The sequence below is a fragment of the Xyrauchen texanus genome, chromosome 18, assembly GCF_025860055.1.
Source record: "Xyrauchen texanus isolate HMW12.3.18 chromosome 18, RBS_HiC_50CHRs, whole genome shotgun sequence".
In the NCBI taxonomy this organism is placed as follows: domain Eukaryota; kingdom Metazoa; phylum Chordata; class Actinopteri; order Cypriniformes; family Catostomidae; genus Xyrauchen; species Xyrauchen texanus.
In genome coordinates, this window is record NC_068293.1 from 12,390,625 (window position 1) to 12,407,602 (window position 16,978).

A 16,978-nucleotide genomic window follows, 5' to 3' on the forward strand; every position below is an offset into this window, starting at 1 on the left:
AAAGAGCTCTGAACTGCCACAGATCTGGCGCTGTGAGCTACTAAATTTACCACACAGGACATAAGAATGGTAATGTTAATTTGGTGGTTTTGGACTGGCATGTGTGTTGTGTTGTTTATAAATAAAGAATGTATTATAAATGAAAAAATAAAAGTGCTTGTTGCGATTGCACGAGACGCTCACACATTCTCCAAGAAAAGGCTTCACGTTTCTCACACCCCACACACTATGCTCCAAAGCTTCCCTATGGCCAGTGGTGCTCTATCTCTTTTAAAGAGCGAACTGATGCACCCGCCATCTCACCATGCAGAAGCACAGAGAGCTCTCATGGGTGTGTAAGACTGGGTGCAAAAAACAATCGAGCACAGTTATATAGTTCCTTAGGGGAGTGAGACACTTGAATCCCCCTCGTCCTGCTACGGTTCCAACGTGGGACTTGAATCTGGTGCTGACAGCTTTCATAAGCCCCCTGTCGAACCTTTGGAATCCGTTGAGTTACGTGTGTTCTCTTTAAAGATTTCTAAAGATCTCTTTTGCTGTTGGCTTTGGCCTCAGTCAAACGACATTTATTATGCCACGTGCGGGTATAGGGATGGCAGCGGCAAAGACTCTGCGACAGCGCATCCCTCCTCGCTCCTGGGTTTCACCAACAATGTAACAGGTAAAGGTTGGGCAGGGAACCACCTGAACAGTCAACATAAAATTTAATGGACAACATAAACTTAAACCAATATAAAACATAAGGAATCACACACAACACGGCCGCGTGTGTTCGTCTCTCTCTCTCTCTCCCGAACTGGCACCTCCGGTAAGTCTGTATCCCCCTACCGGCTGATTAGCCAGATTCAAGGCCAGCCATGTCTCCTCACGGCCTGGCCCAGCCCACCCCCTCATCACAAAAAGACTTAATTTCTTTTAGAAAAACTTTGCTTCCATTTTTTTTTCTTTAAGGGTGAAGTACTGTATTACCAAGACATATTCCACACAGGTTTCATAAGATTCACCAACAAATAGGCTTACAGTATTGCATTTGTACCTACTTGTGTGTTCTGTTTAATTTAAACATGTGATAATATCTTCTGTGAAACAGCAACATTACCCTTGTGACACTGTGCTGCTTTTTAATAACAGTACAGATGTAATTCACAACCTGAACTAATTGTATTGTATTTAAGGGAGCAGATTTCTAGATTGCAGTTTTTACATGTTGTTCAACAAAACGTAGCCTGCAGAAAGGAATCTTTTTCAGTAAAACAAGTAGCTGGCTGAGTATGCAGCCATCATCCATTCAGGAGATAGAAGGAAGAAAGGCTTGTCTTAACTGCTATGTTCAAAAGGCACTCCTGAGGGACCTCAGGAAGACTGTCTGGGCCTGTCTGGACACTGCCTGTTATAGAGATATAGAGTGAATCCAACATACAGATCTGTGAGAGAGGGGGTGATGTTGGACAAGTGATAGATGTGGAAAGACATTTTTTAATGTGTGTTTTAGACAGTAAATGTCTAAGACAAATGCTCTATTCCAAAACCGAGCTGCCCACAGATGCATCATTTAAAGGCAGCATAGGTGTGCTCCCCACATGAAGGCTGTTCCAAAGGGTAGGCATCTTAATTATGCTGCCTCCTTAGAAATAGTAGACTACCTCGCTTTGGCCAAATTCTAATGCAGCATAGAATGAATCCTTAAAATAAAAATAAAATACAAATAAAAAGACTGGACGAATTGAGAGAAATGTTGATTTAAAAATGTACTTAAATTGCAATAAAGAAAACTGTAGATAAAATACTTAAGTGTAATTAAAATTAGTTTCTTTTACCCTTAGCTTAGCAACATGCTAACGTCAAAATATACTAAAAATCAATTGTTGCAACTACCATGTGAAGTGCCATTTTTGAACTGAGTTCAATTGCTACCTATATTGAGCAGACCAAATCACAAGCTCACAAGATTGTGAAAAAACACTAAAATCACATCTCTTTTGATAGACCAGAAGACTGATTTAACAGAATACTTTGGATGCAGCAGTGGATGAGAGATGCAACCCCTCACAGAGAGGGAGAGAGACAAAGAGAGAGTGCTGGAGGAGGGGACCAAGTACAGCAGAGAGAATCAGAAGGTCACAAATTGAATTAGACCGGAAGAGAGAACCAGGCCCGGACCTGCAGTGAACAGCACTCACAATTACTGCTTGTTTTCTTCAATGTTTGTGCATGGGAAAAAGTGTGTGTATGTGAGAGTGATGTGTGTTATGTACAATATGCATGCTTATTTTTGTGTTATATAACAGTGTTATGTTGTATCCAGCAATCAAAGTTCATACATGTGAAATCATAAAAAACATGCATACGCAGTTCCAATGGCGATGCACTGCTGCAGAGTATGCAATGTGACAAAATGATGATAAATCACATCAAAGTTATATACTTTACTAAAAAAATGGAGGTTACAGTATGGCACTTACAATGGAAGTGAATTTTTGAATGTTAAAATACTCACTGTTTCAAAGGTATAGCCAAAAGACATACGCAAGTATGATTTTAGTGTGATAAAATCACTTACCAAACTTTTCTTTGTAAAGTTATAGATAATTCTACAACTTTGTTACCATGACGATGTAATGACAACAAACTTTAAAACCTTCAAATGACTGGAACACTTACAATTTAAACAACAAGTTTTACCACAAGAATTAATTAATTAAGAATAAAAGAATTAAGAACTTTTATAAAATTATAAGCTTCAAATTTCTGTGTAAACCCTCCAACAATTGGCCATATTCACTTTCATTGTCCCCATTCACTTCCATTGTAAGTGCCTCACTGTAACCTTGTTTCTTGCTTTTTTTTTTTCAAGAAAAGGAAGAACGAGTCAAAATTAATTTTTGTGGTAATCAACCTTATGCCTAAAATTCTGTCGATTGAGCTTAATTTGTGTTGAACCCAGAACATTCCTTTAATTGGTGTTGTTGTTCTTTTAAAAGAATCAGAGGGAAAGTCAGACAACTTTATTCCTCACTAGGCACGCATGACTGATTCACTCACTGAACCACAGGTTATTACTGTAAGCCAGACTCATGAATGGCTGAGAAACAGTATTGTGCAACTTGTTCTTTTTAGAAAGCAATTTGCAAACAAACACTGTACATGCCATGGTCTTTCTGATCTCTATGTCTTGAATTTCTTTACAGTAGCATGCAATGTTTGTACACATCCCGATTCAATGACACATTTTGTTGTTCATAATTATGAAACAACAGAAAAACAGTATCAATGCCTCTGCTTTATGACTAAGCAGTCATGTGACACTCTTTGTCGGAAGTTGAAACTGTCAATGGGGAAAGATAATTTCAACTTCCAACTTCATTTATCTTCCATTTCATAACGGTCTTGTCTCTGAATGGCAATCCACAACACATCAGTAAATACACCCATGTGCTCACAAAGCTGACATTAATTGCTCGTGATTTTACAAGTGTTCCATGCAGGGGCAAACAATGATCACATGAGTGCCCTATGGGCTGCGAGCGCATCGCTGTCCTGTGCGGTGGCAGTAGAATAGGATTGTGATCCTTGGCTTTGTCCTCTGGCTTTCCGCTGAGCCACTGTGCCATGTCAAAAAGGCCCCAGGGCTAAGGACGATAAGCCAACTCCAGGGACACGGAGTGGCATATGAGCCTCAGAGCGAGAGAAGTGCTCCTCTGCCAGCCCTCCTTTCACCATCTGGCCTTCCAGGAAAGGTTAAATAGGACTTGAGTAGGAAGCATTGATTTCAAGGATTTGAAGACGGGTCTACTTGGAAAGGATTAAGGAGCTACCTGCTGCTCTGTCTGCAGCATGACTAAATGAAAGGTCTGGTTACTGTATGTTTATGGCTATGTGGTTTTTTCAGTGCCTAGATGCAGGTGGAAAAAACCTGCAGCTAGATTATTCTCCAACTGAGGAGAGTAAACACTTGCACTTGCCAGATCCTTCCTATACTTGAGGTTCAATGTGTGAGTTATTTCTACTTGATCTAACCTTTAAAATGGACTTTCACTGGTTTTACCTAATGTAATCAGGTTGATTCAGTCATACATAAATAACAATATGTTTTCCTTGAACAAAACCAGTTAACCAGCCATTTTTTTAATTACCTGACAAATTAGTTTTTTAAAGTGCAGGTAAATTTCTTCCTGTTTGTTGGCATCAAACAGTTTTAAAAACTCTTGGATTAGAGTATGGGTGGGCCTACAATATGGCGATATATGCATAATTGTTATGTTGTTTATACAGTATGTGCATGTATTGACTTGTTTCAGTCACATGACTTTTTCCTCACAGCCAAATTTGTGACCATCAAAACACTCAAATTATGTCACGAAAAACATCAATTTTGATTTTGATTAATTGATTTTGATCAAGTCTTAGGAAGTGTTTATACAGGGGGCTGTAACATGAAGCTGTGTGGCCTTCCAGGTAAGTTTAAGTATTTACAGTGCCAGCGTGGTCATGTAAATTAATTATTATTAATTTAAAATTAAGTTTTAAACTGTAAAATTTACAGATTGTTCTGTAAAGTTGTTTATATTTTTACTGTATTGTTTTACATAATTTTCCTCGCAACCACAGATGCCAGTATATACATTTTATTCATTTATTTATTTTTTTATGTAAAAACAACATAATTTTTTTTTACAGTGTAGGCATTGATATATCAATTTTATTTTGTATATTTTAAATGTTTTATTATAATTTACATATAATTTTTTCACACACAGAATTTGTTGTTAGCCATTTTGTAAACCCATTTGGTAACACCAGTTGCACAGAAATTACACACTTTATGATATTTTCATGTACATATGATGGATCCCCACAAAGTGTGAACCCACCCTCTCTATGTTAATCACTACAGATGTTAATTCAAAAAGATGCCAGAAGTGTCTGTTCCCGAATACGTATGAGAGGCAGCAAGGTGGAAATTGCTGTCTTTCTGTCTCATTAATTTTCCTTGCAAACAGAGATCCGGCAGGCCCATAGCTCTTTAGTCCCATACATATTTAATGCCTTTGAGAAAAGGATGCAGAAGGATGGATTCAGCACTCTCTGCAGTCTCCATGGCTTAGGTAGTGAATAAAGCGCCCTTACAAAGTCACACTGTCATGCTGTCAAGAGGGCAGCATCTCGCCAAAAATGTCATTAACTCCCCACTTGTGTGCAACAATGCGCAGGCCACCAAAGGTGAGGAGGAGAGCAAACACACAGGGAGTGGTAGAAGAAGAGGAAAATATTCTTTAAAAAAGAGATATGATTGTTTCTCATGAAATATAATTAATCTTCAAGAAGTGTAGGGGTCATTGAACTAGACATTCCACAATTCATATACAAAGTACAATGCTTGTGCAAAGGTCAAACAAACATAAGAAAAGATTTGCTATATAGATTGTGTTAAAAGGCTGCCAACTCCCCATATTCATATTTTTATTTCATTAGGAGAACAGCCATTGCTCAAACACTACAGTTTTGCTTCAAACATTTATCAAACACACACACAGAGCAACTTCCTCTGTATCCCAATTATATTCACTTATTACACGGCTCTCTGGAATACTCGATTCTGATTGGTCAATGGCACTATCCAGTGGTCAGATATTGCTCTGTAACAACCGCACATCCTGGGATTTAGAAGTATCAGACCGCTCATCCGGGTTCTCCGAGCTGTCTCTCCTGCTTTTCGGCTCACTGTGCGATCTCTACAAGTAACCTAATGAAATAATTTCAACTCAAATCAATGTTTCATGTCCATTTATTTGTTTATTTTGCAAGTAGTCTTGTAATAGGCTGAATAATGAGCAGTCAGATGGTCATTTTTACAAAGTAAACACCAACAGAATGTTGTTTTGGGTCAACCAATCTGACGCAAACGGAGATTGATTTCAGCTGTTTAGCGATTTCTTTCTTCTCAAATTACAACCTTTCAGCACAAATAAATATTTAATGTCCATATATTAATTTATTTGGTTATTAGTATAATATAATGTACAGTCAGCCGGTTGTTATCGCACAATAAGCCCTGACAGGGTAATCAGGATCCCCGACGTGAAGTTTTAAGACATTATCCCTTACTTAAAATGCTTATGTTTTTAATATTTAGATAAAAGCTGAAGTGTAGAATTTTTGCGACAACAAATATAATTTCAAAAATAATCACAGTTGTCAAACAGATTCCAGAAAATGTTATTACCTCACTAAAATTAATTGAAGATTTTATTTTTTATTTTTTTTAAGTAACATTTTTGTTTCATTGAGCTAACATAATTTAGCTGGTTTGGGTCAAATTAATGTACTACAGTAGTTTAAACTCGATTTACGAAGGTTTTCTTTTAATAAAATGTATTATGTTGGACCAACTATTAATCATTTGTACATGCTAGATGAGGAGGTATAAGAATGGTGAAACTGTTACACTGCCAATTTAATAGGAACTGCTTATAGAGCTAATTATCACTGGAAAGTAAAAGTCCATCCTCAACCTAAGCACAAGCACCATTCTTCATCACAATGGCAACACAAAAAACTCCAGCATAACAGACAATCTTTTTAAATACCAATATAAAAGAACATCAAACTAACAAATCTCTTCCTAGTCTCATCTTCCTCAAAAATGCATAAGATATCACTTAATGTAAACACTTTTGAACTTTCCAGTCCCATGCAAAGTATGATGGGAAATGGAAATCAACTGCCCAGTTTCATCAATGCTACATTAACAACACAAAAAGTAATCATGTAGTCCCGACTCAAATGGATTAAGTAAACTTCCGTTTTATACATTTAAATGGAGAGAACACAATAAAATCAAGTTGTGACAAAATGTTCCAAAACTGTTGTTTTATAAGAAAACTGAACAAGCAGCAAAAATACTCAGTCACGCCGATGGTTAAGCCAATGTTGCGGTGGACAGACTTCTGTTTATATAAAACCACAGAGCCAATGTGTTACACGTTTAGGTGAAATCAACCCACAAATGGCTAACTTGTTGACTCTGCATATTAAGCTGGGATGCGAGAAAGAATTTTAATATCGAACATTTACATAGCTTTAAAACGTTTTTCAGTGCATGTTCATTAAACACAAATGTGTTTTATGTACACAGATCACAGGGAAATATTCTCTGGCAAGCAGAAACTAACAAAATCTCTTCTACAGATGACCCTATTCTGACCCTTCAAAACAAAACTGTTCATCTTCAAAATAGGACACCTGAGCCCACTTCACATCAACCAGCAGCTGTCAGTCAACATCATTCAATCAGAATCATTCTAAGTGACAAAAAGCCATGGAAGAACAAGCATCTCTCAACAAAGTCCTCTAAGGAAGAGGTAGCCATGTGTAACCAGACTTTTGAGCAACGGCATAAAGTCTGGTCCACACTGCAGCTTATTCCAGCCTAGAACTTCCCACTTAGACACAAAGGGAATGAAAGAAATGAAACAGTCTCTGTGAATGCTTGTACAGAAAAAAATAAATGTGTGTACATTCTCTGTCAATCCAAAATGAAAAGGTATGATTTTTTCACAGACATAACTCACAAAAACAAAGCAGAATATACAGTTTTGTTCTGTTCATTCAAATGTAGCTTGCTACAAAGTGCCTAAAACAAAACTCTGAATATTCATACTCATATTATACTCAAATTTATATTAATAATACTTCAAAATACCATCCATCTTCTACGATTGCATTCCCTTGCACAAAACTGTACATCTGTATATATAGACCATTTTTAGGATGTGACTGTGGCATCGGGGGCATGGTCGACCGCCCGTTCGGGGAGAGAGAGCGGTAAGGGCACTTGCGCCTGAGCCCCCGCTGCCACAGTGACGTCTGAGAGCCTTGAACATTTCCTGTTAGTTGTCGAATTTATCCAAAACAACAGTGGGAGGTGCTTTATTCATTGTAACTTTAACACGATTAACGTCACTAATTTTAACATGATTGTCATAAAATATCATTATTAAAATGTGGACCATGCTGTTTGGTGACTGGATGCTTCCTGGATGCCTGGAACTAATGGAAATTAAAGTGTTTAGTCTCTGAAAGAACAACCGCAAATGAACACGTGAACAGCAGCAGTGAAGCAAGACGGCTGGATACTTCTAATACTAACAACTGTAGCACACATCATATATCTGGTAAGATAATTTGTTTTGCCCAAAACATTTTTTGTTTGAGAGTTTGTGCTCTTAAAGTGACTATAGATCTCCCTGATTATAATGAATAAAGGTGTGCAAGTAATTTACTATTACATTTAGTCATTTAGCATTTATCCAAATCTAAACTAAACATCTAAACTACAATCAATTTTCATCGCCTCACTCGCCTAGATGCTCAGTATCAACAACACGTCTGGATAAGTCACTTCAAGTAAACGTTTGATGTTCTTTGAGAGAATATATTAACTCATAGCTTTATTTAAAGGATCCCGGAATGATACCGGTACCGGAAGTGCTTCAGGCCAATAGCATTCTAATTTCTATACATATCTTATTCACTTACTTTATTTTATTATCTATCTGGTTGTTGTTTTTCTCTGTGCACTGGAAGCTTCTGTCACCAAGACAAATTCCTTGTGTGTGTAAGCACAATTAGCAATAAAGCTCATTCTGATTCTAACATGCAAACTTTGGCAAATCCATCTATTAGTTTTTCCTCAAAAACTCTTTTTGTATCAGCCTAGTACTTTGTAAACACAACTTTCTTTCCCCCAAGGGGCACTGTTAAAAAACTCCTGTGTGCCCTAACCCCAGACTGATTTCACAGTGAAATCAGAAAGAGTGGGTTGAGATTTCTGTAGGTAAAATCAGTCTGTGCCTACCGAAATACAAAACAATGCCCCCAGTGGCCAAAGCGGTAAATGTTGTTGGACGTATGGGCACGTGTGAGCTCAATTTTCTGGGTTTAATGTCCACAGGAGGGTGCCCAAAAGTGAGCTGTAAAGCAAGTTATTTTCAGCTGTACACACTTTAATACAGTGAAGAGGAATTCATATTTTATACACTGAACCCCCAAACCTTAACCTAACCATCAGTGGAGTAAAAATGTAACGATAGAGGGAAAAATGCTAACTCCAAATCGTGCTTGACAGTGATTATGTGAATGTGATTACTTCCTAGTTTCGAGGCGATATCCGAAGTTGGGCCTCCCATGCAGCTGACACAACTCACTTTCGGTCTCACCACAAGGGAAGGTAAACATGATGGAGCCGATGCAAACATGTCAGATAGTAGATGGCGCTTATCAGTGAGTCAGCATAATGTGATGGATCCTACGGTACTGGATGTATTGTAAACAAAATGCCGACCTCCTGTGTGATCATTTTGTAACTCTGGAAAATTCGGGCAGGTGCAAATTTAGAGAAAGAGACAAAAAAAGAAAACAGAAATCTCTCTCTGATCCATTCCAATTCTCTTTCACATATGCATACACACACACATTTAGACAGATGGAGGATTATAAATCTATTTCCACCACATAGTTGCTATTTATCTGCCTTGGGTTGTCTACAAGCTTGGAGTTTTGAGACTTGGATATGGAAACGTGATTTTGGGGAATATCTAAACAATCTAATTAATTAATATGGATTATGCATTGGATTTGTGTGCCATCTGAAGTGTAAATATTCTTTCTGTGAGTGGCATACAGAGCATACTACAATCCAATACTGACAATTCCTGGTTCACTTTTAATACAGAAATTGCTTTTTATAGTTTAAAACATCAATATCTAAAAACTAAAAGAATATATTTGCTTACTCATATACAAACCTACAATGATAATTAAGGAAATCGCTATATTTCATAACAAACAATTTTTTTCTTCATTCAGTGCCTGATATTTTTATTAATCTAAATGAATACAAGTTCCATCATGTTCAGCCATGAACACCATGTTTAAACATGTTATGAAGCAGAACACCTAGAAGTAAATAGAGCTATAATCATTCTTACTGATTCTAGGGAGTAAAGGGGTGTGAAATAAACTTTCATTGTTCTGCATTGCCATTAGTGATTATGTGCAGTCTTGTTCTGCAGAGGAGTGCAATGACCTCGATTCAGCACCATGGACAGGGACCAATTCACACCAGTCTGTAATCCTGACCAAAACTAAATAAATAAAGCAGCAGAGGAACAGAAGAAACAGAGAGAGGGAGAGAGAGAAAAACACAGAGAGAGGTGCAACAATCTGCTGCACACTCTGTGAAACGTAGTGTAATGTACTTTACAAAATGTCATGCAGCCAGTTTTGGCAGGACATTTTGCCCTTGTTTTCTCATATCAAAGCACAGGAAATTTGAGCTGCAAAACTGGACCTTGACTACAGCTAATTGTTTGGGAATTACATGTTGCATATGCTATTCTCCACTGCGGCTGCTGCGGCTTCTCGATAATGCTCTATTGAGGCACTGGCTAAGAGGAGCAGTCCTATATCATGCATGTGCAGTAGCAATGTTATTCAGCGCCATGTCAGAAGGGGAAGGGGACCAAAACACCTGAAAATGAATGGAATAGAACAGCTTTCCGGGGATTACACAGGACAATCACTGCTGTGCTATTAACGTTATTGAAATTCCATAAAGCACTGCGCCATCTCCCTTTTTCTCTCTCTCTCTCTCGCTCTCACACACACACACACACACACACACACACACGCACACGCACGCACGCACACAATCTTTGTATTGTTCTTTCCTGTATCTCTTTGCAGATAGGACACCCAGAATAATCAAAGATTGTTTCAAATGAGAGAACATGCCCTCAGCTTCTTCCATATTGAGGTAATTACAGACTATGAGAGCAGCTATACGCCTGGAACCACATTATTGTCATCTAGACAAGACTCACCAATGCATTATTTCTGGCATGATGGTGCAGTGGGGCATCTACATAACGGTAAAGTTAGATGTAAGTTAGATATTCGTTGGATATTCGGTTTCTCTTACCCTCGCGCTCTTTAGTCGACAATCTTACAAAGATGTCATATTAAGACACTTGGTATAAAGGAAGTATAACTATACTATATGTGCATAAAAATTGGACTCAAAATTGCTGCAAAATTATGCTTGAAATGCTCCGACGCGCTTTGACTGCATAGCAGATGTAAGGGACCGTCTGAAAACTCCACCAAATACGTTAAAACACAGGAGATGTCCACTCATTCATTCAATTGACATGAAAAATTATACATAAAAAAAAATTAGTACAGTAATCAATTATTTGAGAAACATATTCACTCAAATTAATATTCTCTCATTTTAAAGGTTGTAGTAACGTCCCAGAGGAAAGACGGACTTCCTATAGATTAGATAATTACAGTATGATCAATTATATGAGTATAGTAATCAATTATTTTGATTACCTTTAGAATCAGAAAATATCATTTTAGTGATTTTGTTTCTAAAATAATTGAAAATAATAACTGTAATAATCACACCTGCAGTAGTATGTCTGTCTGTCCTCTGGGAAGTTACTACAACATTCTGAATGTGAAAATGTATTTTACTGTGTTCTTTTTTTCATGTACAATTTCTCATGTCAATTGAATGAATGAGTGGACATCTCCTGTGTTTTAGCGCATTTGCTGGAGTTTTCAGACGGTCCCTTACATCTGCTAGGCAGTCAAAGCGCATCGGAGCATTTCGAGCATAATTTTGCAGCCACACTAAACATTGAGTGTTCTGAGTCCAGTTTGTATGCCCATATAGTATAGTTATACTCTCTTTATACCAAGTGTGTTAATAACATTAACACGTTTGTTGACTGAAGAGAGCGTAAGGGACCGTCTGAAAACTCCACCAAATACTATACTATATTACATTTATGCATTTGGCAGACGCTTTTAGCCAAAGCGACTAACAGAGCCCTTCTTACAGGGACAATCCCCCCAGAGCAACCTGGAGTTCAGTGCCTTGCTCAAGGACACAATGGTGGTGGCTGTGGGGCTTGAACCAGCATCCTTCTGATTATCAGATTACCAGTTATGTGCTTAGACCACTACACCACCAACTTAAATCTAACTTTACCGCGGTATCTAAATAACGTTTCGTAAAACTGAGGGTGAAAAAAACTACACATCAATAAACCCCAAAGATTGCATAAAATACATATTAATGCATGTTTCCATCACCACCCTCCCATGTAAACCAAACTTATTCATTTAAGATGCCAGCAAATCCGCCTTCGTCTTTCACGTTAATCCACAAGTGCGCGCGCGCACCGTCTACCCACGTTCGCGCTACGCGTTCTCGCGCGCAGATGACACAACAGTGGACCGTTCACGATCACGTGTACTGTTTATACATAGAAACACTTGATATGAAAGAAACGTCTTCATTTAACATGACAGCAGTAAAACATTACGACCTTCTGTTGCTTCTGTCAACAAAATGGCCACAAAAAAATAAATAAAAATGTAAACGCATCCTACCGTGCACTCTTCCATGCATGTCCGCACCGAATATACATCCGTTTCATATTTCTGAACCAAAAGCTCAAACTCTTGGTATTTCTCCTGAGCTCGTCGGTCGTAGCCTTGGTAAGCCTGAACGCAGCGGCTGCATCCCGATGTATCACCGCCCGTAGCCATGTCCAAATTACAGGTCAAATTGTCCGGACTCGTAAACCCGTAAAACAAATCCAAAAGCGAGTAAGAATTACAAAAAGAAAGATAGAAATCGCTCAGGTTCCACTCGGAGAGGCCCGAGCACGCGGCTTCCGCCTCGGCGAAAGTCAAGCAGTTTTTGGAGAGGCTGTCAGGGTGACAAGTTTCAAGTCTCCACAGAGGTTTGGTAGAATTGCCTATAAAAATAAGACTCTGCTCTCTGACGGGCTGATGGCTGGGTGAAAGTATATGGTTCGTGTGCTCCACCGTGCCCACGACGGCCAATTTATCGAGCCGTTTGTCTCGAGTCCTTGTCAATTTCGCCTCGGCGCAGAACCACAGATGATCAGAGAGCAAAACGGTGATAAACAAAAGAGAGGCTAAGGACAGTCGCCATCTCTGGGCCCTTTCCGAATCGGTGAATAATGGCTTTTCGTCCTCTCGGGGTGCAAACCAGATTTTTAAGCTGTCATCTTGCTGCCGACACGTCCAAACACCTCTGGTCATATTTCAGGAAAGAGCAGCACTGGCCGACTCCACCGCGACGGCTCCTCTGCCACAAAATGCATTGACTTAAAAGGGGCTTTTCCCGTGTAAACAGCGGTCCAGGCAGCTGTATCCGAGTCGATAGGCTAGATGAAGCCACGCGCGGTCATATCTCCGCTTTTCCGCATGGCTCCTCGGAGAAAATCTGACTTCTGTGTGACAACATGCCTCCTCTCGTGCCTTCTCTCCCCATAGACCCTCATAGAGCAGCTGCTGTGTCCCTGTATCTCCTCAAGGGAAGGCGAGATCCTGAAAGAGCTGCTCTTTCCCTATCTGAGCGGACTGCATTCGATCTTCTCCGTTCATCATAATCATCATCTTAGGTCCTGTGTTAAGTTGCCGCCATGTTCGTCTTGAAACACTTTTTGGGGAGCTGGGTCATTTGCGTCATCTCCATCCTGGCGCAGTAACACAGATCTACAGACTACAGGCGATGGATGCACACGCACACGCGCGCGCGTGTTCATTTATGAGCATAAACTGGACGTTGCGATATGAAAGATCACTCATAATCCTAATTGAACTTAGCACAGCAGATGCATGTCTCAGTCAGTAATTTAAAGGGGTGAATTTCCTGTGACATAGAATTGGGTAACATTTGGATTTTTAAGCCAATCGTCCCTTTGTCCTTCTGCTTTCAACCCCTACAGTCCACGCTCATGGTCCATTCATTTTCCAAATCTCGACAAACGTTGGTGAGGACGAGCAATCCGCTCCGAGCAAAATGCTCTAGGCTGTGTGGCCGTTAAAAATGTCGTTATGTCCGTTATGTCGTTAAATAACATCGTTTTGGAAGTACCGTGCAATGCGCAAAGACGGGAGGAAAAGATGGCACAACGTGTTGCGTGAAGGAGAATCAATGTGTGAAAGAGATGCAATGACATTTGTGTGTTTCGTTCATCTCGTTTTCCCTCCGCTTAGGCTGACGTTTATTAGTATGCAGCGTGCAACTGTGTGTAAGGAGCCGGGCACAGGGGAGACATCTGGGCGTCAAAGTAGCACGTTGGAAAGCAAGCGCGGAAACGTGAGGCGTGTGTGTGTGTGTGTGTGTGTGTGAGAGAGAGAGAGAGAGAGAGAGAGAGAGAGAGAGAGATTGATACTGTATATACAGGCTAACCTTGAGCGGACGTCTGTGTTATCAGCATGGCCCTGTTTGATCTTCGATTTCAAAGCAAACAAAGTGTACGTGCTGTGCGCAACAGGTTCAATTGCCTGGAGTACTACCAAGTTCATGGTCCTTATTATTAATTGTCAATTTTAACCCTTTAAATTGGTTAAGATTGACTTTTTAATATTTGATGTCCCAGAAACTCCAGTGCTGTATAACATAATAATAGAGTATTTACAAATGTTCCTCTGGCCTAATGAAAACTCATGTGACACTCATGTGACTATTTAAGCTTTAATCCTCTATTGTATCACAAATTAAGAATTCCCAGAAATGTGGTATCGGAAATCAGTTTCTGTTTGGGGTCAAAAACACATACAGTAGTTTTATTACAATAAAACAAATCCGAATAAAGACTTGGCAGCAGTGTGCTTCTACTGAGTGAAAATGAATTGCATTTAATTTAGTTTTATAGCTAAGGACTCTGAGACCACAAACATAATTAAAAATCTTCATTGGAAGATGTGTAAGGCTTAATATCAAGTTACAATGTTATTATCAGTACTATCAGACTAGGGAAATTCATGATTTTCAAGTAAATTGGACAAAACGTTTTTGTGTAAATGTGAACCATTTGGATTTGTTGATAATTATAATAATACTTTATTGCGACTGATTTTACTGTCACCACCATACAAAAACATACTAAAACTAAACAAACTGACAAGTACATAACATTATTACACAACAAAATAATGTGCTTAGAAATATTGTGCAACATTTTTGCATCCCACTTTTTAAGCAAATTCCGCTAGGAATTTTAAGCAACGTTACCTAAAAAAATGTAGCTAGCTATGGCCAAATTAATTAGCTTCCATTAAAAATGTTTACTTGAAATACTGTGCCATGCCAGCTACTACATTTAAGGTTTTTTAACCCTAAGACTCTCTGTTTACCCAACTATGCAATTTAAGCACATTTATCTCAATTGTAAGTGCTACTAGCAGCTTTAAATTCTAAGATCTTTTCATTTACTTTCAATTAACTTTCAAATAAAATGACCTGAAGAAATAATAGACAACAGGTGAATGTCAAAGGTTGTTATTGTTGTTTACAACTGTACAATCGAATATAGATTTTCATGCTCTCCTAGAACCAAAATACATTCTCAAATACAAAAATAGTAACAAAATCATGATGATAATCAAAAACCATAAAAACAAGTAGGCTCTGCAATGAATTTCAGAATTCCAGTAAATCTAAATAAACAGTTTAAAATACATATTAACGGACTGCAGAAATATATGCATGTAGGAGAAAACTCTCTGAACTAATACACACCAGAAACAGTTTGTGTTTATAAATGAAACTATTTATTCAAAAGATCTTTTCAACATGGCCAGACATTGCCATCATCAAGATGGAACACCATTTACAGTATGACCTCAAAAAAAGAAAGAAAAAGTGTCAGCCTCTTTGAGTAACTATTGTGAAGGGCATAAAGTAGCCCAAAAAGTCAGTGCACTGACTCAAGTTTTCAAGGACAATCAATACATCTAGTTGGTTGAAAGGCAATCGATCTTCCTGCTCCAAAGTCTTGATGGCATCTGCTCCTTTCTGTGCTTGGTAAAGCTCCTCTTCCTTAATGCATAGAAATAATCTTTGTAAAAATGTATATTAACAGTTTCCATTGTATTTATTTGCTCAATTAAATATCCCCAAATTCAATTATTACAGAGTAAAAAGAAAAGTGATGCTTAAAGGGATAGTTCACCCAAAAATGTTTTTGTTTTTTTCTAATTTACGAACCACCATGCGTAGGACTTTCTTCTGTTGAACACAAACAAAGATTTTTAGAAGAATATCTCAGCTCTGTTGATACATTCAATGCAAGTGAATGGTGGTCAAAAAGAACATTAAGGTGGCATAAATCAATCCATATGACTGGAGTGGTTGAATCCATATCTTCAGAAGTGATATGATAAGTGTGGTTGAGAAACAGATCAATATTTAAGTCCTTTTTCACCATCAATCTCCACTTTCACTTTCATATTTGTCTTCTCTTGTTTTTGGGATTCACAATCTTTGTGCATTTCACCAACTACTGGGCAGAGAGGAAAATGTATATTACAAATGTCTTAAATATTGATCTGTTTCTCACCCACACTTATAATTTTGCTTCTGTAGACATGGATTGAACCACCGGAGTCGTATTCATATTTTTATTGCTACCTTTATGTGCTTTTTGTACTTTCAAAGTTCTGATCACTTGCACTGTATGGACCTACAGAGCTGAAATATTCTCTAAAAATTTCAGTTTGTGTTCAGCAGAAGAAAGTCACACATCTGGGATAGCATGAGGGTGAGTAAATCATGAGAGAATTTTCATTTGAAGCACACAGCTATTCCACCACAGTACGAAATGCATACATTTATATGAATGTCAGCGGATGTGTTAAAATGGCACTATGTAAATATAAATAATGCCATCCAAATGTGTTCCCTACCTTTTATTATTTTGCCTAGAAAACCTCTGATGACTCTTCTATCAATTAAACCTGTAGACCTGCCAGGACTATAATTTAACTGACCCTATCCTGTTAGACAAAAAAAAAAAAAAAGGATAATTGTAACTGACAAGATAAGCAACACGTATGGCTAGTTTACATTTGAGATTCACGTCGA

General features: G+C 38.3%; 1 protein-coding gene across 1 annotated transcript in view; it reads right to left on the reverse strand.

The window, feature by feature from the left end:
• Positions 1-13,651, reverse strand: part of LOC127658576 (NALCN channel auxiliary factor 1) — a 181,018-nt gene extending 167,367 nt beyond the window's left edge. Inside the window, exon 1 of the mRNA XM_052147942.1 lies at positions 12,466-13,651. Coding sequence (XP_052003902.1) covers positions 12,466-13,146 — 681 coding nt within the window. The 5' untranslated portion in view covers positions 13,147-13,651. The remainder of the gene's footprint in view (positions 1-12,465) is intronic.
• Between the last annotated feature and the right edge of the window lie 3,327 nt (positions 13,652-16,978).